A 20,947-nucleotide genomic window follows, 5' to 3' on the forward strand; every position below is an offset into this window, starting at 1 on the left:
TTAAATTAATTTTTTTAATATTTTCAAATTATATTGATATTAAAAATAATTTTTAAAAAAATATATTTTTTTAATATATTTTTAAATAAAACAATATTTTAAAAAATAATCATTACTACCATATCAATACCAAATATATTTTAAAATTTTTCGATCATTTGCAAGCTAGCAAACCGCAGTCATACTATCTAGTAAAAAAAAGGGTTTCAGCTTAAACATTGGCACCTTTCACAATAGCTGTCATGTCGTTCATTAATTGTTGGGTGTCGTCAATACCAGCACTGAACCTAGATGATAGATAGGACCACCTATGGCAAACCAAACAGGCAATGGAGGCAGTATTTTAATTATTTTAAATTGATTTTTTTATTTTTTTTATTTAATAATAAATTAATAATAAATTAATTTTCATAATTAATTTTGATTTATCTTTTAAGAGATTATATCAATTTTATGATCTAGATCACAGGTTTTGGGATTAACTTGGGTTAATTTTTTAGTTTGTTTTTTATGAGGCTATCCTGGTCTCATGACCAAGATCACAAGTTTAACGAGTTAACCTAAGTTATTTTTTTTATCTTTTTTTTGTTGTTTTTTTATTTTAATTTCATTCTTCAACATTAGATATATTAAGAATTATGTTTAATAATTTATCCTGATTTATTTTCTATAGGGTTATTTCAGTCTCATAACCCAAGTCATGAGTTTGATAGGTTAACTCAGGTTAATTCAAATATTTTTTTTCCTTTTTTTCATGGATTTTTTTTCAATTTCATCCTTCAAATATTGAATTGATTGGGAATTAAGCTTCAGATTTGTTTCAGTTTGCTTTTTATAGAGTTCTTATGATCTCATGACTTGGATTACAAATTTGAAAAGTTAACCCAAATCGATTCAATATATTGTTGTCTCAATATTTAAAAAAAAATATAGTTTTTAAGTTTTTTAAGTTAAACTATATTTTTACTGGTTGCCCAAATTACCTTTAAATTTGTCAATTGATCAGATCACACCAGGTCAACCTCTACACGATTAAATTTTTTTTCTACTAAAAAAACATTGGCCAAGTCTGAATATTTGCTAGGCCAACAATCTAGTAAGCAAAGGAGTGTTTGAGACCATGATAAATATTGCTTTTTAAAAATGTTTTTTTGTTTGAAAATATATTAAAATAATATTTTTAATTTTTTTTAATATCAACGAATCAAAACGATTTAAAAATAAAAAAATTAATTTAAAATAAAAAAAATTCAAAAATCTTAAAAAACACAAACCACGTTACCAAACACACTAGCACAAAACATGTCTCCTTCAAAGATATGATAAAAAGGAAGGGAAAAAGCAGCTCATTTTGTTGAAAGCAGAAATTCCAATAGTCAATACTTTCATTCATCTCCTTTTATCTTGCTATCACTACAAAGCCCATTATTCTTGCTTTACTCCACATTTAGTGGTATCCTGCTTTCCAAGAAATTTATGTACTCAGATATCGAATATTTTCACTTCAATGGAATATATTGGGTTCTCAACAAGCGTTCAGTGCTGCCTTTCCTTTTATCAAAGTGCCAAGGTTTTGGAATCTTTACTGCTTTTACCGGCGGTACAGGCAAACCAATGACATGCCTATGATATGAGAACAAACAAAGAAGAAAATAGTTGAAAAATAAAGGTTCTCAGAATGTTCACAATTTTTGTTACCTTCTGTAGACCAGAAAAACCATGGCGCAATTTGTATTCCAAATTCCAACAGAACAGATCAGACATGTTATGGAAACACGAACCAGACGAAGAGAATTTCGAATCTGAATAAATCAGTTGCAAATTTCTATAATTATTGTTTTTCGCTTGCGATTAGAGAACATTTTCTATGAGCTTTCGGGAAGAAAAAAATAGAAGCTTTCAAGGGCTTAGTATTACATAGGCATAAAGAGCTTACAGAGCTAGTTTGCTCTTTGGTTAAAATTGTACACGGAAGCAGATCAAAATCTTTAACTATAAACTTTGTATCAATTATAAGGCTTATCAGAGACATACTTGCATGCCCTCATAATTTCCTGAGTTTGTTACTAATACCATCTTTTAGAGAAGATGAGGATGACGAGGAAGACAAACCAGTGCGGTTAATCTCAGCCTTGTCCTTGGTAAATGCCCTGTGAACATCCTCTTTAAGCTCCATGAAACGTGTCCTCTTGATTCTTTGTTCATCTAGGGTACCCTTTTCAAGGTAAAACAAATCAGGAAGGTCATCCTCCATGAACTTATCGAGCACTTCAGAGCAACTGGGGAAGTATCGTCGGCCCATTTCAACTGCCATCATGACAAACACAGCTAATATGAGAATAATTGCAAAAACTAAATAGTTTGTATTTTCTAAGCCACAAGTGGTATTTGATTTGCTCAAATCTGCAATTTCTTGGGTTTCAATTGATTCAATCAGATTACAATATTTTAGGACTTGCGTAATGATAATACATTGTAACATAAGTCCTGATGTTGGTTACTGAAACAGAAGGATTCATAGCTTCCACGTACCTGTTTTCATAAGGGCTTCCATCCTAGAACGAAGTCTTTTGTTCTGCATTATTGGTGTCTCATTTAGGTCAACCTCCCTCAAATTCCCGTTAGAACCTTTTGAGGCAGCAAGACCAGCAAATTCTGGTGTTGTTGCAGCATGTGCAATGTCCATGGCTAGCTTGGCTTCAGTAGGGAAAAATAATCTTGCAAATGCCACTGTGATGTACACCACAACACTTGATCATACATTTAAGAACAAGCCATGATAGATATTATCCATTTAAATCAATCAAGATCATAATAGAACAAAAGGCGCTAAAGCCATATATCAATAGGATGCCTTCACCTTTGTAGGCATCAAATGCAAATGAGAAAATCTCTATTTTTCATTAAGACTGCATGGTTTATTAGGAAACTAGATAGGGGAGCTTAAAAGCTCCTATTTGGACGAGCAGACAGAATAACTAGCAGGGCATCCCCAGCACCCAAACCAAGGAACTTAAAGCCCGAATAAAGCAGCAAGAAGATCAGTAATGTTAATATCCAAGTATCTCAACAGAATATTGAAAACGTCATTCCTGGACTTCTCTTTATGTGCAAGAAAGAGATTTCAAGAAAATAACCAATAACTTCAGCTATTGGTATATTAATCTTGAAATTCTCAGATAAAAAGGCAAGTTAAATATAAACTGGAACAAAATTATGCAGATTAACCCCAAATGCAATCCAAAAGCAAAATTCAGTCCCATAGAGCTGAAAGTGCATACGAACCATGTACTGGCTTCAGCAAAAAGACTAGTGATTTGATCCAAAATTATCATGTGCAGAATAATATACCTCTGTTCTCCAGGTATAGCAGCTTCATGTGCAGATCATCAACCATTGTATGGGAAGTGATGGAGGCACTCCCAGCCATTGGATTCCTTCTCATTTCCCTCTCTAAGATATCAATGCATAACCTGTCCTTGTTCGCTTCCTGCCCTTGCTCTGTTTTAGCATGATAGTCTTTTGGCCTTGTCAACCTTCGACAAATACTAACAGCACTTTGCCCATCTGATGTCAAGTCCAAAGCAGATGCTCCTTTCGCCAGCATTGACACTATCACTGATGGTTCTTTTCGCATTGCAGCAATGTGGAGAACTGTGTAACCTCGTGAATTTCTAAGATTGACGTCAGCAAGACCGAGGCTAAGCACCTCAGACACGACCTTGAGATCACAGTACGATGCAGCATAATGGAGAGCGTTAGCATCATCTAAGGTTATATCAGATTCAGTCAGGAGAAGTTTCACAAGTTCAACATCATCTGAGTCTAATGCCATGTGTATCCTCTTGATTCTCTTTTCACGCAGGGCATCCACAGCCTCTGTGTTGTTTTCTTCATCAGAAATAGACTTGCGTCGGAGCAGTTTAATTTCAACTGCAACATCATGGGGAAGCTCCTTCTCTATAGAGATGTTGTCAAGATCAGACCGTGCTATTCTATCAACACATTGTGTGACAAGCTGACTTAATTGGCAATGGAAGGCAACCACAAGGATTGGAATCATATCTTCCACAAGAGCTTTCCCAACAAAGTTCTGAAGGCGTCTCTGCAAAAACATACAGCTTCGCACCGTTATAATTTTCTTCTGTTTCTTATAGAGCTCAAAGGACAGTTTGGAAAATAAATAGAAGGGCCCAAAACCTATTTTTTCTTGTTAAGTTATTCTTGTCAATTTACTCTAACAAAAATGGCATTTTATTTATTTACTGAAAACCAGACTCCGAGAGGAAATAGTACAGGAAAATAGCAGGAAAGCAACTATCCCCAAGTTATTAATTAGGCTTAAGTATTGGCATTCACAGGGTTGGTTCAGCATATAAATCAAATGGATTAATATTATCAGATCACACCAGCACTGCTAGAAACGAATCATTTGAAATATTTGCACCATGGGCGAACGAAGTAAAACAAGTTGGATCCCAATTCTCAAGATTTACCAACTATATTAGCAAAATAGCAAGCGTGGGCAATTTCTTGTAAGCATAAGTTCACAATTGCTAAGCAACTGCAGGACAAGAGCAATTCCACCACAAGCAAATAACAGAATCAGTATAGGCTAGAAGAGCACCATCACACCACATCAAGAATACAAACATCATACATAATATAAAAATTATGCATCACAGTGCAATAAAATAAACTAACCTGGAAAAGTGAAACCAGCTCTGGTACTTGAAATATGGATGATGCATACATCAATTCCACTGCAAAATTAATTGCAGGTCTACACGCATCATGGGCACATACATTGTCAACACATGTTGAGACTTCCATTGGAGATGGCTTGAGTTTTCCAGTATACAAATAGCTCAAGAAAATTAGGAAGGCTTCATATCCAACCTTTCCACAAGGTAACAAATCACTCATGCAATACTTTGGTTTTCCTTCTTTCTCTGAAGATCCCTTTTCTCTCCTAAACAACTCGTGGAAAAACTTACTCCTAGCACCTAAAATACATCGGTGAACGCCAATAGCGGTACCCTCAACAACAATATCAGCATCACTATAATCACAAGCGGAGTCAATTAATAGCTGCTCCAAATTAGAGCTCAGCTTGTTTAGACTAATCACCTCAAGACTAGTTCCTGCCTCAGCACCTGAGGAGTTGGATATGTTGTGACTAATTGAGCCATTTGATAAATGAGAAGATGAAGTATAGCTCAGAGATGACGATGGCTCAGAGAAATTAGCCATTAATCCACCAGCGAACTTACTCTATAAATTATTAAGATTGAACCTATGATCCATAGTTTCTCTATCGAATCATAGCATTAAAAAACAAATACCATAAGCTACCTTACTTTTCAACTAATGATGCTATTTCTTGCTCATATCCAAACCCTAAACTTACAAGAGACACAGAAGAAAGAAATCGGCATCAAGGACACCTAAAAGCAAAAGCAAAAAAAATTAAAAAAAATCTTATATAGCTGAACACAAAAAGGGTTTTACCGAAATAATCATACAGCTAAAACAAATTCAAAATCATAGTGTAAAATAATTAAAATGAAAAAAAGACAGAAACTTTATATTGCAATATCAAATTTTAGCTATCAGGAAGTCAAAAACATTACTTTATCTTAATAAAAAAAACTTCAATATGCCATAACTAAGAACTTTCTTGCTTGAATTTCCAAGACCACCAAGTCAACATACTATACATAAAAAAACAACACCAAAAACTAATTATTTTAGTAAACAAAAAATGTGAAGTGCTCTCAAGAACCTAGAAAAAGAAACAGTAAAAACCCTTAAAGGTTATTATCAGATCTATCTAAGATTCTTAATCTTAGAAACACAAAAGATTAGTACCCAAGAAAGCTACTGACTTGAGACAAATCAAACCAATAAAAACCCAGACACCAACAAACCAAGACAGTGCTTTTGTGAATTCAAGAACTGAAGACCCAGGAAACAAAAAGGGGTACTAGACGTTAAAAGAAAATCATGGGCACGTGCCTAACGTGATGTGATAACAACCGAAACTTCATTTCTCGCTTTCAAAGTTACTGTTTTTCTGGAGAGAGAAAGGATTGTCTTTTTTTTGTTTTACTTTTTTTTTTTTGTTTGGAGAAATAAATGACACCGTGACTAATTGAACGTGAAGTCGTTTTAGTGACAGTTTATATATCGTCATCAATGAGAGATGTGGTTTGCTGACGTGTACAGTGACGTCACCTTTGTTAGACAAGGAGACCCACCTCTGTAAGGCAAAGACCATAAGAAGTCCTTAGATTGTTGATAAAGTATGGAATTTTGTTTTTCTCAAATAATATAATATATTTTGTTTTTTTTTTTAATTGTGGAGAGTTTTGTGATTATGATCAAGGTTGTCAATTCCGTTCCGTTCCGCCCGGAATGGCCGAAACATTCCATACCAATTCAAAAAACGGAACAAAACGGAACAAATTTCATCTCATTTTAAATCTCGGTCCGTTCCGGATTTTTCGGCTAAATTCCGCCCGAAACGTTCCGGTTCCATTCCACATGTTCCGTTCCGCTCTTGAAAAGCCATTGAATCAAATTGAACCTTATTCAATTTAATTAATTAAACCATCCAATTATAAAAAGCTCTTTTTTATTACTATTTTCTATAACAATGATATTAATAATAACATTGAAAATTATTATTACTATTTTCATTAATAATGATATTAATTTTTTAAAATTAGATTTATCACTAATATATATGGTTTATATTCATGTTGTTTTTTTCATGTTTATACTTTGTAGGAATTTGAGCAAAATAAGAGATGCTTTAGATTTCATTAGCCTTAATAACATTGACCTAACTTTATATTTAAAATATTTGTGTTAAAACATTTTACTTTCATAATATTTTGATATTTTGTTTAAGTTGAATTACTTTAAGTTAAAGATCTATTTAATCTTAACTATTTAGAAATATTTTAAATTTTGAAATTATATTTGTTTGGCATTGTGTTTGTATTGCATAATTTATAATTAATTTATCTTGAATTTGAATTATGTTTGTTGAATATATATATATATATATATATATATATATATATATATATAAACAGTACAACCCCGAAACGGCACGCTGAAACACTCCGAAACTGAAACATTCCGTTCCAATTGAAAAAACGAAACACCTACCGAAACGGAATTGACAACCTTGATTATGATTGCTAATTTGGTCTGGATTGAGTAGTTAAATATCATTGTTAATAATAAAAGTATGTTTTGTTTTTGTAATGGATTATATTTTTGAAAATTTTAATTTTAATTTATAATTTTAATATGCTGAAATTAAAAAATAAATAAAAATATTATTTTAATATATTTTTAAATAAAAAATATTTTAAAATACAATTATTATCATGGTATCAAAAGAGAGCTTAACTATGCGTTGGATGCATCTAATTCATGAATCATGTCCAACAACATCTCATCACAACCCTTGGATAAGGATGCTTCATGGCGCTATCTATCAATCCTTGACAACATGACATTTGCATGTCACCATTATCATATGTATTTTTTTTTTTTAGTTTTATATTTTGGGTATTGTTGGATTAATTGAGATAAAATTCACCTCCGATAAAAAAAAAATATTTTTTAGAATTAATAAATTCACGAGAAGTAATACATGATAGGTCAGAGATAGGAATTGTGGAATATTTTTCAATACTTCGATCTTCAATACTGAAAAAAGAAGAAGAATTTTTTTTTCTTAAAATATAAATATTTATTTTTTAAAATTTTCTTTCTCATAGAATTTTTTACATTTTGGGGGACTAAAATAACTTTTCTTTTGACTTTCTTTTAAATTTAAACTCAAGATAATGAAAAAATAAGTGAATCAACAAACACATCACCTTAAATTTCAACTTAGGAATAAGAGATTTTCTTTCTCTGTGGTATAAGATTCGGGCCCTATAGTTATTCATATGATGACCACTAGAGGGTTACATGGTCGTTAACTTCAGGACCCGTGATATTAATTGAGATGCGCGAAAGTTAGTCTGAACACCCACGTTAAACTAAAAACAAAGAATTTTAATAGAGGTGGAGGTTAACATTTCATGTCTCATAAATCTTAGAGTTACTAGAGACTTCCATGGTCATTAGCTTCAGGGCTCGTTAGATTAGTTAAGGTGCATGTAAGCTGATCTAGACACCCATATTAAAAAAATAATTTAATAAAGATTTGCGCAGACTTGGATATCCATATTAATAAAGAAAAATTATAAAAATTTTATCAAAAAATATATGAACTCGATGCCTTTTTCTTTTTATTTAAAGAAAAAACACAATACTTTCCCAGATTTTGCATGTAAACATGAACTTTTAAAGAAGAAAAGGAAAACAGTGAGTGCTAACTAAATTTCATTCCAAGAAACAACAAAAATTAGACCATACTTAAAGTGAAATGGAATTGAATTAAAAGCTAAGCATGAACTATTTTTAAAACTCATGAAGTTTTTGCACAATATAACTTTAAATTATTGTAATGAAATAGAAGAGATAAAGATGACATGTTTTTATTCTTTTCCTGTTTTAATATGATAGAATTTATTCCAAAACTATTTAAAAAACATTTATTTTTATTCCTACATCTAAATGTATTTATGCTCTTTTTATATTTATCTATTTTGTCTTAAAACGGTAATTATTGAACACACTTGAAGTTACAAAGCCTTGAAAAGAAGATTTCTATAAGAAACACACAACACTCTTTTTTGTTTAATAAAAAACTTATTATATAGTAAATTATAAAAAGTCACAAACTAAAATATAATTAATCTCAAGGGTTTACAAATAATTACTCACTCAGGTTCAGTTAACCAGCAAGAATATCCGTCAGGGTCAACGGCAATAAATAGCAGAGCTGCATCACCGAAGCACACCAGAATTAAGAAATGCCCATGTCGGCAAAGGAAGACGATGGAGCCACGTGGGCTGGCTCAAAACCTTGAATGGGCCTATTCTTTATCTACTGCTCCTAAAATATAATTTTTAACCATCTATAAATTATTTAATGCCCGGCAAAATAACAGCTCCCAAAGTAGTGAAATGAAATTATTTTAATGGCAGTAGATGCTTTCATTGGGGAAAATGGATATATTTGTCCCCCAACTCTGATTTGATTCTCATCTGGGTCCCTAAACTAAATTCCGAATTAAATCCCTTCCACTAAAATTGATGAAAAAAATGAAGTTATTTTAAGACAAATAGGTCCTTAATTATTCTTTTATACTTTTGGAGGCTAGAGTTTTAAGGCGAGGGTTAATTGTGTAATGTATAATGTCTAACCCAATTTAGATATTTGTTTTTTGGGGATTTAATATAGAGAGTTTTTTTTTTATTTGGGGACCCAATTGGGATTTGAATGATATTTGGGGATTGAATAAATTATCTGTACTTTTTTATTATTTATTTTAGTGAAATTATCCTTATTGTTATGATTCTAATCTCTGAACCTGAAGATGTAATCTAAACATGGAAATTAATTAGTCTTCGCTACCTTAGGCGATAAAATTATTGAAATTAAGTTAATCAAAGAAATTTATAAAGGAACATTCCTACTAGCTCCTAGTCAAAATTAGGACAAGGAATATTTTTTTGTGTTTTGTAACACAGCTATACTATATTAAAAAAGAAGAAGAAGCATAAAGGTTGTATTAGATATGATTTTTACAAATTACTTTAAGTTGTTTTTAACCTTTTGACTCAAGGAAGAGCCATTGCTAGGTATGTTTAGTTATAAATAAGTTAAAACCCAAAGTTAGTTCCAAAATTAAATCAAGATCTTACTTTAACCCAAAGTTAGGGTTTTTGAGTTATTTTTAACAAACTTAATATTTAATATTTAATGTAAATATTTTCAGCTCATTTTATCATAAATTATTAATTTATATGAAAGAAACTCTAAATATATATGTAAATCCACGAGATGCCCTCGATCAAAAGATGTCATGAGATAAGCTTCTTAAAGCTTTTGAATAAAATAGTAAGAGTAAATCATAAAGAAAAACAAATATTCGTTCTTGTCATTTAATACCTTTTTCTCTGGCTCTCGATATTGTCCCAACACAACAACTATCAAGAAAAGGAAAGAGCCTCGAAAGATCACAAGCTGGAAGATTCAATGCTTCAATATGAGGCTTCTAAGCAATTCCAAGAAGGAAAGAACATGAAATGTCATCTGTCTCCTCTCTTTCCTTCTCTTTTCTCTTCTCTTTGAATGTTCAAATTCTAGGGCTTCACACCATTAATTTTCTTGGTAGATGCATGGAACTGAACTGGGGATTTCATCTAAAGGAAAAGGATGATTGATGACATATTTCAATATTCCTTTCCTCTTTCGGTGTGGGCTCTCAACAATAGCTACGTAATTGCTCAACCAACCTTACCTTATAGTTATATATGCTTTCGAGAAATTATTATTTAACATGACTTTGAGATGATGACAATATTGCTATGTTCTTCCTCTTTTCAACTAAACAATTTCCTAGCACTTAACTATCAGAAAAAAAATTCATTAATATTCACTTATATGGGTTAATTAAGGGTGAATTGATTACTTTTTTTTAGTTTAACGTGGGTGTTCGGGTCAGTTTGTGCGCACCTCGACTAATTCCACGAGCCCTGAAGTTAACAACCATGTAAGCTTCCAGTAGCTATCATATAAGCAACCACAAGGCTTGAATCTGAGACCACAGAGAAAACAAATTTTTTAATTTCAAGTTCTTACCCCCGGACTACTTGATTATTTGTTTTGCTTAGAAGTGGTTGTGGTTATACATGCAATTAGTGTAATGATATTGAGATTAGTACGACTTAATTATAGGTCTTTTAAAAATCTTAAAGAAATGAAAAGGGAAAGGAGCTCTCTCAGCTCTCTCTAATCTCAAAATACACACCAAATTAATTTTTAATTGTTTCTAACAATTCCTACTTATAATTTAATTATTTTTCTATCTTTTTCTTACTAACATTTAACCCTTTAATTTTTAAATGCATCAAACATACTTGAAAGCGAGAAATTATTACATAGACTTGATCCACCACTTAAGATTATGAACTTAAGCAATAGAACTTTTGAACATCACTGAATTTGTCCCCATCATTTTGTGATGGATGAATTATTAATCACTTTATTTAATAATCATGATTTTTCTATTAAATATGATTTATACAAGTTTGATTGTTAATTTGTAAAAATTCTATTGGCTTGGTTCTTAAGAACTCGTGCAATAAAATTAATATATAAACCCTTAAAAATTGTTTTTTATAATAATTATTCTTGTAACAATTCACTCTCATTTCTTAAATCCCATACCAAATTAATGCCACATAATAATAATAAAAACTCCTCTGAGCTTAGTGTTCAAAAGGCAGGGCTTTACAAGACTTTCTTGGTGGGTGCAGGAAGCTGAACCAGGGGCTTCAGGACGATGATTGATGAACTAGGGCTTCAATATTCCTTCCCTCTGTGGATGTGGGCTCCCAATTATAGCTCCATAATTGTTCAAACAACATACTTTATACTCGTAGCTAGGCTTTTGAAATTATTTGACATGACATTGACATGAGAATATTGCTGTGTTCTTTCCTCCTTTAAACCAAACAATTCCCTAGCGCTTAACTACCATGATGAACTCATTAATTTCTATAAATATTTACTGTAAGTTAAGGGTGATTTACGTACTTCTTTTGTTTTGCTTTGAAGTATGGTTTCCACATGAGAAGTTAACAAAAGAGAGAAAATAATAAAAATATTTTCGAATCTAGATAAAAATATTTTTATAATTTCTGGATGTGATTTTTCTTTCTTTCATTGTTTATTATTATTTTTTAAAAAAATGGACTCATAAAAAAAGTATTAGTAATTACTGTAAGAAGATTCAAAAATTTTCCCGCAACACGCCCTTATGCTTTTGATGTGACTATTCAGGTTTTTGTTTTGTTTTTTTTAATTTTTATTCTTCTCCCTTGGGTCATACTTTTATTATAAAAAAAAATAATTCCACTACAAGTTATATTTAAAGTTTTTGGGCACATGGGGAGCATAACCATGCAAATTCTTACAATTAATTAATTTCTTTCTATAGAGATTAAACTTTTTAATTCATTAATACCTACAGAAACGAAATTAAATCTAGAATAAGAAATCAAACAAATATATCTTAAATAAACAAAATCATGAGTTAGATGATTTTATTAGTATTTATCAGTTAAACTTGACCCTCCAAACTCTTTTCTTTTTCCAAACAATCAATCAAGAGCATAACACATCATTAAACAAAATCATGAGTTAGATGATTTTATTTATTAGACATGGAGTCTCACATAACTCTTACACAAACACACACACACACAACAATGAGCTTTATAGCCCAGCTCACAAACATGAACCATTGATATATAACAGTTTGATCATCCGATGGTCTCCCAAACTTTAATTATATCGAAAAAAACATTCGAACTACCAAACCAAAGACGACAACATATTTAACTTCCTGAGTCCGGTTTTATATATTCCAGTCAAATGTAGACAAGAGATATGGATTGAGCAAAGAAAAAGACAAGGAAGAGAAGAAAAAATGGCATGGAGGAATGAGAGGAGGAGAGGCAATGGAAGGCTTTAAATGATAGCAAATCGATACCACAAAAGTTATGGCCAAAGAAATAAAACGTTAAATATCAGCATTAGTATTGTCTACTATGTATGTAACTCCCACAAAGAGCATCTCTCCTTGGTTAGCATTTTAAGATACAAACAAAAATCACATAAATGTGTTTAATTAAAGAGATAAAAATATAAAAATATAAAATAAAATTATCTGTAATGAATTCTTATTTTTTAAAAATAAAAAATATATGAGAGAGATTTTATCTATTTTTACTATCTTTATCTTTTCCGTCTCAAGACAGTAACCAAACATTAACTAAATGATTTTTTTTTTCTATTTGAACATGTTTTATATATTAAACTAGATTATTAATTCATTTGATATTAAACACTGTGCAGCTTGCATTTGAAAATTCTGTTTTTTCACTATTTTTTCCTTAAATTCATTCTTGAATGATAATAATGGAAGGAATAAAGACACCTTACCATTACCATTTTGGCTATGAGATCCTTCAAGATGACTCAAAAGGATCATTGATTCATAAATAGGCGAACAAGCTACAAGTAGAGACCAATTGAGTTAGTTTCATGGACCCATCAATCATAAAAAAATACAGCGACCCGTGAATGCATTTCTTTTCAAATAAAAAGTTGATGGGTCAATATCAAGCCATCAAATTTTCTTCTATATAAGATCCAACATCTGCCTTGGTATACACTATTCTATCACCGTTTGAAAGTGAAATCAATCAACCATGTCTTCACCAAGTTGCTCTGATGATTTTTCTTTCTTTAATTGAAATTATCTCCTTAAGTATCAATCCCAATTGAAAAATGTCTTTTCTAACTATTTATTTGGACAATTCATTTGATTTGATCATCAAATCAATAAGGAATCTAGATTATTGATTCAGGAGGGCTTAGTTGAAAAACAAAAATCCTTTTAATTTCCAACATTATGTTGTGTGTCGCTAGGGTTTTGGATTGTTTTGATTTCCAATAGCTTAAATATACCACAACTAATCTTTGAATTCACTGAACATCCTGCAAGTTCAGTAAATATGTAAAACACCGCAAGGATGACAAGTATATATAGTAAGGCTTGAACCCTGGTATAGAGAAAGGGAACAAGTCCCTTGAAAGAAACAAATCCGTTCCACTGCTGGACCACAACCTCAAGTGAAAAATTCAATTAATCAGTACTTATTTTTTAACTAATTTATAGTTAATTTTGCTTGACATGTATGTTAATACAAATAGTGAAGTGTACACGATTCTGTCCTGTCAATAAATGTATGTATACTAGCTGTTTTGTGGCTGGCTAGACTAGCAGACCAGTGGCTGGGGTAAAAACTAAATCCCCTAGGATTAAATATGATTTTTCCATAGAGTTTTCAAGCTTTTTTTTCATCTCAATTGATTCTGCAACTCATTAATGGCCAAATTGTACACGTTTACACACACACACAAAACAATACAAGATACAAAAAGTTCAGCGTTTTTTATTAAATATATATTTGTAAGGGTTACTTGGATAGAAAACTCAATCGAGAATATCTTAATACTTTGTGGACCCAATTGAGATAAATATTCTTTGAAAACCCTCCATTGGATTTTGAATTATATATTATGGCTATATGGGGACTAATTTGAGGTTTGTTAAAAAAAAAGGACTGATATAAAACTTAATACTACAAAGCATACATAAAGGTTTCAAAGGCTCAAGTTTGAGTTGTAATTATAACACTTCATAACTAAAGACAAGAGGAAGATCACAACAACCATATCAAAATAATATTTTCCTTTTCTTCTCTTTTCATGAACACCAATCATTGATCTAATTATTTTATTTTGAACATTAGAATTAGAACCCTTTTACTGTTTTGTTCTGGTAAAAGGGATAAAAATAAATTTAATAAAAATTCAATACTTCACTGACTATATTATAAAGCTGTACTTAGTCCTATGACACTTTGCCCCCAAAAGACAAATCTTGAACTGGCACTCAAAAGCATTTGACAAGGCAACATCGATCATGCAATGCCATTGAGACTAGATGTTGCTGCGCGCTGATCTGCTTCTAATTTTCCATGAATTTGTTGATTTCAGCTACTTCTGTCAGTGTGGGTCCTGTTCATGCTAGGCATTTCATATGCTTCCCCTAGTTTCAAAAATTGTTTTCTTGCTTGCTTGCTTGATCCATTCATCTCAGGCCATATCACATCCCTGTCTCCCTCTTGTTTTAACTTACAGTATTTTATGAAGAATTGTATTTGTTGGGTTTGATTGGTGGGAGTTTTAACTGATGTAACTAATTTGAACCGGGCCGGTTTACCTAAAGAAAATCACCCCGAGTTCTCTCTGTCCTTATTTGTGTGTCTTTCTTAACCACTTTCTTGCATTTTCTTGCTTCTATAGCTGTACTTTGTTATCTATTCTTGGTTGTGAAGGAATGTCAGTGAACCTTTTGACACTTAATTCTTCGCTCCAAAACCAAACTCAGTTCACCTAGAAATGGCTTCCTTGAATCAGTTGCTCGCCGAGGAAGGATTTGAGCACAGAAGTTTCTTGAGAAATAGAGCACAAGTGAAGCCCAGAGACAGATTAATTAGACCAGAAGAGTCAGTAATATTGCCTATACATGTTTGCCATGACCAGAAAAGACCCCATTCTTCCAAGAAGAAGACCGATAAGGCCTCCACTCGAAAAGGGTCGTCGATATTTTCATCGAGGAGAGTGAGTTCGGATACGGAGAGATTGCAGTCTAAGTCATTGTTGAGGGGAGAAGATCCTGCAATCGATGAAATAGCTATTAGAGCCGTGGTATCTATACTCAGTGGTTATATGGGCAGGTACACAAAAGATGTAAGTTTTAGGGAGATGATTAGAGAGAAGTGCAACTCTTGCTTGGTGGGAAGAAGCATGGGTTCGGATGATGGGATTTTTGGGAATATGGAGTCGGGAATGGAAAGCATTGAGAAGTTGGTTGAAGAGCAAGCAACAAGAAAGGAGGTGAAGGTGGAGTCATTGAAAAACTCAATCCAGCTTTTGAACATTGTTGCTTCATTGAATTCTAAGAAATCCGGGAATGGTTCCACTTGTGGTGTTCCCAATTCACATCTCTCAGCTTGTGCTCAATTGTACTTGTCTATTGTTTACAAGCTAGAGAAGAATGACAGGACATCTGCCAGGCATCTACTTCATGTTTTTTGCGATGCGCCATTTTTAGCAAGGACTCACTTGCTTCCTGATCTTTGGGAGCATTTCCTTCTTCCCCATCTTCTTCATCTTAAAGTTTGGTACCATGAGGAACTTGAATTTCTCTCAGGCTCCCAGCATGTTGAGATGGAAAGAAAGGTGAAAACTTTGAGTAAGGTCTATAATGACCAGATGGATATGGGAACAATCCAGTTTGCTCTTTACTATAAAGAGTGGCTCAAGGTTGGGGCTAAAGCTCCTTCTGTTCCAGCCATCCCTTTGCCATCTAGATCAAGTTATGCACCATCAATGAGGAGATCATCGGATTCTTATAACTCACGTTCCTCCGTCAACACAAACTTGTAAGTCATTGATCACCATTTCCAAGTTTATTTTTCAAAATTAGAAAAAAGGTCTTGACAGTATGTTATTTGCTTTATGATTTTTGTGTTAATCTCAAAAGATACCGAGCTGTGTTTGGCCCCACGCTAGAACGCCAATCGATGGACTTCGATTCTCGAAATAGAGCTTCAATGGATACATGGAGCATAGAGGAAGAAAAGGTGTGCATAGATGAATACAAAGATTGCAATTATGCTACTGTGAGTATCTTTGTCCCTATTCTCGAAACTCTGCTACCACTTTCCTATTTCTAACTAAAGTCTACTGCTTTATTGGAGAATACAATCAATAGTTTTCTAATTTTTACAGTATAAGAAGACGAGGAATCCTCGAAGGCCATCGAGTCAAAATTATGGAATTTCGAAAAATGATATATGGCATGAGCCTCAGAAATCAGACTATTTTAGGCTCTTTTCCTGCCAAAGTGTGTTATCAGAATGCCTGGTTAATGGAAACATCATAGTCAGGAGTAATTCAATCAGGAATGAAGAGACAATCCATCTCCCTCCTAGTGATCTAAGTAGAGCCATTAGCACTATTTGCTCCTCAGATAGTCTAGCTGAGTGTGAAATTGCAATCCATGTCACTGCCAAAGCCTGGTTGGACTCACCTGGCAGTAACGTAATTGAAGGTGCTTTATCAAAGGCACCTGTGATTGAAGGGTTGCTTGAGGTCTTGTTTGCTTCCACTGATGATCAAGTTCTAGAGCTGGCAATATCTATTCTCGCACAGCTTGTAACAAGAAATGAAGCAAATAGGCTAATAGTACTAAACGCTGATCCACAGCTCAAGATCTTCATGAAACTCTTAAAAAGTAGCAGTTTATTTCTCAAAGCTGCTGTTCTGCTTTACCTATCGAAGCCGAAGGCAAAACAGATGGTTCCTATCGAGTGGGTAGCACTAGTCCTTCGAGTTTTAGAGTTTGGAGGCCAGTTGCAGACCTTATTCACAGTAAGGTGCATGCCTCAAAAGGCAGCAATGTACTTCTTAGACCAACTTCTAACAGGTTTTGATGAAGATAGGAACTTAGAGAATGCTAGTCAAGTTGTTTCCCTGGGAGGATTGAGCTTGTTGGCAAGGACCTTTGAAGTAGGAGACGTTATCGAGAGAAATCATGCTGCTACGCTCATGTTATGTTGCATTCGAGCTAATGGGAGCTGTCGGAACTACTTAGCTGACAATTTGAACAAGACTTCTCTCCTTGAGCTCATTGTTCTTGGTATCCAGAAGAATTATAATGGGTGTGCATTCAATTTACTAGCGGAGCTACTGTGCCTGAGCAGGTATGAATTTTCTAGTTTCACTTCTGTAAAACATGTTTAGTAAGCTTAGTATTCAATTTGTATTCTGATTAATCTGAGGAAATGCGAGCAGAAGAACACGGATCGTTAAATTCTTAACGGGACTCAATAATGGATGGGGTGGCTTGAACACCATGCACATCTTTTTAGTCTATCTCCAGAGATCTTCGCCTGAAGAACGCCCGCTGGTTGCGGCAGTTCTCTTACAGCTTGAGCTTCTGGTAAGTCCATTTGTAAGTAAGCTAATGGTCCATTTTTGGTGCCGAGACCAAACTACTAGTTTATAACAGTTTGGATTCAAAATCTTGAACAATAAGTAGCAGTGATGTTGCAGGGAGATCTTTCGAAGTCCAGTTTGTATAGGGAAGAAGCAGTTGAGGCAATCACAGAATCTTTAGATTGCCCCAGCACAAAGGTTCAAGAACAATCCTCAAAAGCTCTCTTGATGTTGGGAGGCTGTTTTTCATACAATGGAGAGGCGACCGCAGAAGATTGGCTTTTACAACAAGCAGGCTTCCATGAGAGATTACGAGGATCATTTCGACAAAAGGAAATGGTTGATGGGAACTTGGTAAGCTTTAATATAGCAACATACCAGCAAAATAAATTCACTTTTAGAAAAAGTTCAAGTCTGAAGAAAAATTAGTACTAGGGAGGAGTGGTTCTTCTGGTGCTGCATTTTTTAATTTGTCACATTAGTCTTTTTAACAAATGAAGGAGCAGTAGTTAATTTGGTGACAAAAAAAAATGAATACTCTCCTGTATAATGATTGCTTGTGTTATTTGAATGGCCCAACTAGAATGAAGAGGAAGATGCAATGGAAGATTGGCAAAGGAAAGTAGCAGTAGTCTTGCTCAACAGTGGCAGCAAGAGTTTTTTGGCTGCCCTTTCGAATTCCATTGCCAATGGCATCCCAAATTTAGTGCAATCAAGCCTCTTCACTGTTGCATGGATGAGCAGAATCCTGCTTCCAGTAACAAATGAAAATTCAATCTCAAAATTTCAGCCGCAACTGCTAGAATTACCACATTTTGACAAAGCTCTAATTGAAAGAGTGAGTCCATATTTTTCACCACAGCGTCTCATAAAAAGTTCAGGTATGATGTTCTTGATCATTGATTTTTGTGTGAAAAGTATATAAAAGGGTGTTTTATCTTCTGTTTTCTCGCCAAAAAAAGCAGGCAAATTAGTCAAGATTCTTCGAAACCTAAGAAGAAAACATGGGATTTATGCAAAATAAAGATGAGCTTAAAGGGATTATTTTAGCTCTAGCATGTCTGCAAATGAGTTCAAACCTGTCATATCTGAGAATTGATATCTTTTAGAAGGTTATCTCACTCCTTAACCTATCATTATCTGTTGACAGAATATCTCTCAATGCTTTCAACATTGAATAAAGAGTTGATAGATCCTCTTCGAAATCCTTTGTGACTTGTATAACTTATCAGCCTATCTTGTCAATCAACACAAGCAATTACAGGAGTCAAGAAGTGCAAGCACAACGTTGAAGATTTTCCTATTGTGCGATCGTCGCAAAGTGGGAGGTTAGAGCTTTTGTTCCTCGAGAGGAGTTTGTTACATGTTCTTCTCCTCGTCTTGCCAATTTTATACACTTTCTTGGTTTCTGAATGCATGTATACTGCATAGGAATGGTTCCAGTGTGAGTTCTCTCTTCACTTTCATTGATTTTGTAAAAAGCTATATCTCAATATTGAAGTAGATTTCTCCAATTCTCAAAAAAGCTTTAGATTTGAAGAAATAATAATCTTCTGTATGCACCTCATCAGCCTCAAAAGACTTGGCTGGGAATTTCACATTGAACATCATCTCTGCATCTTTCCAACTCACACACACATGCAATGGTCGCCATCTAGAGTCCCATTGCAGCATACATTTGTCTCCACTGGCCAAGCCTACCTGTCACTCGACACTCCTACTGTCTCAGGATTTAAATTTTCTCATTAAAATTTATGCAGGTGTCTTTCTCAACTATGTGATGCCCATGTTCCCCACATATTTGAATTTTACTGATATCACCTAAATACAGCAAATTTTAGTGTTCTGGTCTTGCAGTTCCCTTTGGTGAAAAGAGGGCATAAAATTCCAAGAAAAAAATACAGTATAAGCGGCAATTAACTGAAAGAATGTATGTCCTATCCAGTTATATTGTCTTCTTCTTGTTCTTGGGGTCCCCCCCATCTGCAGAAAATGTTAAGCTATGGTCCCAGTTCCACATGAATGACACTATTACTCTACCTAATAGAACAAAAACACAACATTCCACAATAATTTGAGCCATGGAGTCCCAGTTCCACATGAATGACACTATTACTCTACCTAATAGAACAAAAACACAACATTCCGCCATGGAGTCCCAGTTCCACATGAATGACACTATTACTCTACCTAATAGAACAAAAACACAACATTCCACATTAATTTGAACCATAGAGTCATGAGTAATCCAAATTTCCAGGAATCTTAAAAAAAGGACCACAGCTGAAAAAATCCAATGCACCAAACGTGAAGGTAAGGCATCTATGTAAGAGTAGATTCTTACAAGATTGTACATGCATGTAGTTCCATTACTCCAAGCCCTAATGTCCTCTAATACCTTCAAATCCAATCATCTTGATTAAGAAATCATAAGTGCATGGATGCCATAGAATTATCTATTGCAGCAAAAGAAGACCTATGACTGACATGACAAGAGCATTGATTTGGCATCAATATATTAAAAGCATCCCAAAAGGCGTTTCGTGTCTTTTAAGCAGTTGAAGAGTACCAGTTTTGTACAAGATTATAAAGCAATGATTAGAGAACTTTCATGAAAATACAAAGCATTTGCTCCCATAGTTATAGGTCCAAAAATGTTTAGCTCCTAACTTTGATTAGCTACAGAGATACCTGGGATTATAGTTAACCTGACAAATCACTCTATATAGTCTTTGCCAGTGACATTGCCTGAAAGAAATGACAGTTCTGAATCTTGTTTTTATTTTCACAGACATCTGAGAGTATTTTACAGCAAGTCTATCAAACATTAAAAAAAAAAAGGAGCATAGTTTGAATTCAAAACTAACAATGTCAACTTCCATGCAGTCTTACAGAAAAAGGGTTAGTATCTCCATGCCTACCATGAGAAGAGAAGGACGTTACCGCTCCATCGCCTCTCAAATAAAAAACATGACATCTTAGTTGGAGTTTGATTGTTGCTGTGATTTTTTAAAAGAAACTATTTATTTTTTTATTTTAAATTATCTTTTTAATTTTGATGTGCTAGTGTTAAAATGAATTTTAAAAAATAAAAAAATTATTTTAATGTATTTCTAAATAAAAAATACTTTAAAAAATAATTATATTTAAATAAACATAAGAATTTTT

The 20,947-nt window shown here is 33.4% G+C and overlaps 2 protein-coding genes across 2 annotated transcripts; one reads left to right on the plus strand and one right to left on the minus strand.

Annotated features, from left to right (window-relative positions):
- Positions 1-1,881: 1,881 nt before the first annotated feature.
- On the minus strand, positions 1,882-6,130 carry LOC133675826 (BTB/POZ domain and ankyrin repeat-containing protein NPR1-like). The gene is made up of 4 exons (XM_062097323.1): positions 4,705-6,130; positions 3,352-4,105; positions 2,533-2,730; positions 1,882-2,307 (listed from the first exon to the last, which is right to left on the minus strand). The coding sequence occupies exons 1-4, from the start codon at positions 5,251-5,253 to the stop codon at positions 2,045-2,047; spliced, it is 1,764 nt and encodes a 587-aa protein (XP_061953307.1). The 5' UTR covers positions 5,254-6,130; the 3' UTR covers positions 1,882-2,044.
- Positions 6,131-14,650: 8,520 nt separating this feature from the next.
- Positions 14,651-19,552, plus strand: LOC133675800 (putative E3 ubiquitin-protein ligase LIN). Its single transcript, XM_062097283.1, has 7 exons — positions 14,651-16,221; positions 16,323-16,461; positions 16,571-17,544; positions 17,636-17,783; positions 17,897-18,133; positions 18,363-18,660; positions 18,930-19,552. The coding sequence occupies exons 1-7, from the start codon at positions 15,176-15,178 to the stop codon at positions 18,992-18,994; spliced, it is 2,907 nt and encodes a 968-aa protein (XP_061953267.1). The 5' UTR covers positions 14,651-15,175; the 3' UTR covers positions 18,995-19,552.
- The last annotated feature ends 1,395 nt before the right edge of the window (positions 19,553-20,947 follow it).

This window comes from Populus nigra, chromosome 16, assembly GCF_951802175.1.
Source record: "Populus nigra chromosome 16, ddPopNigr1.1, whole genome shotgun sequence".
Taxonomy (NCBI): Eukaryota; Viridiplantae; Streptophyta; class Magnoliopsida; order Malpighiales; family Salicaceae; genus Populus; species Populus nigra.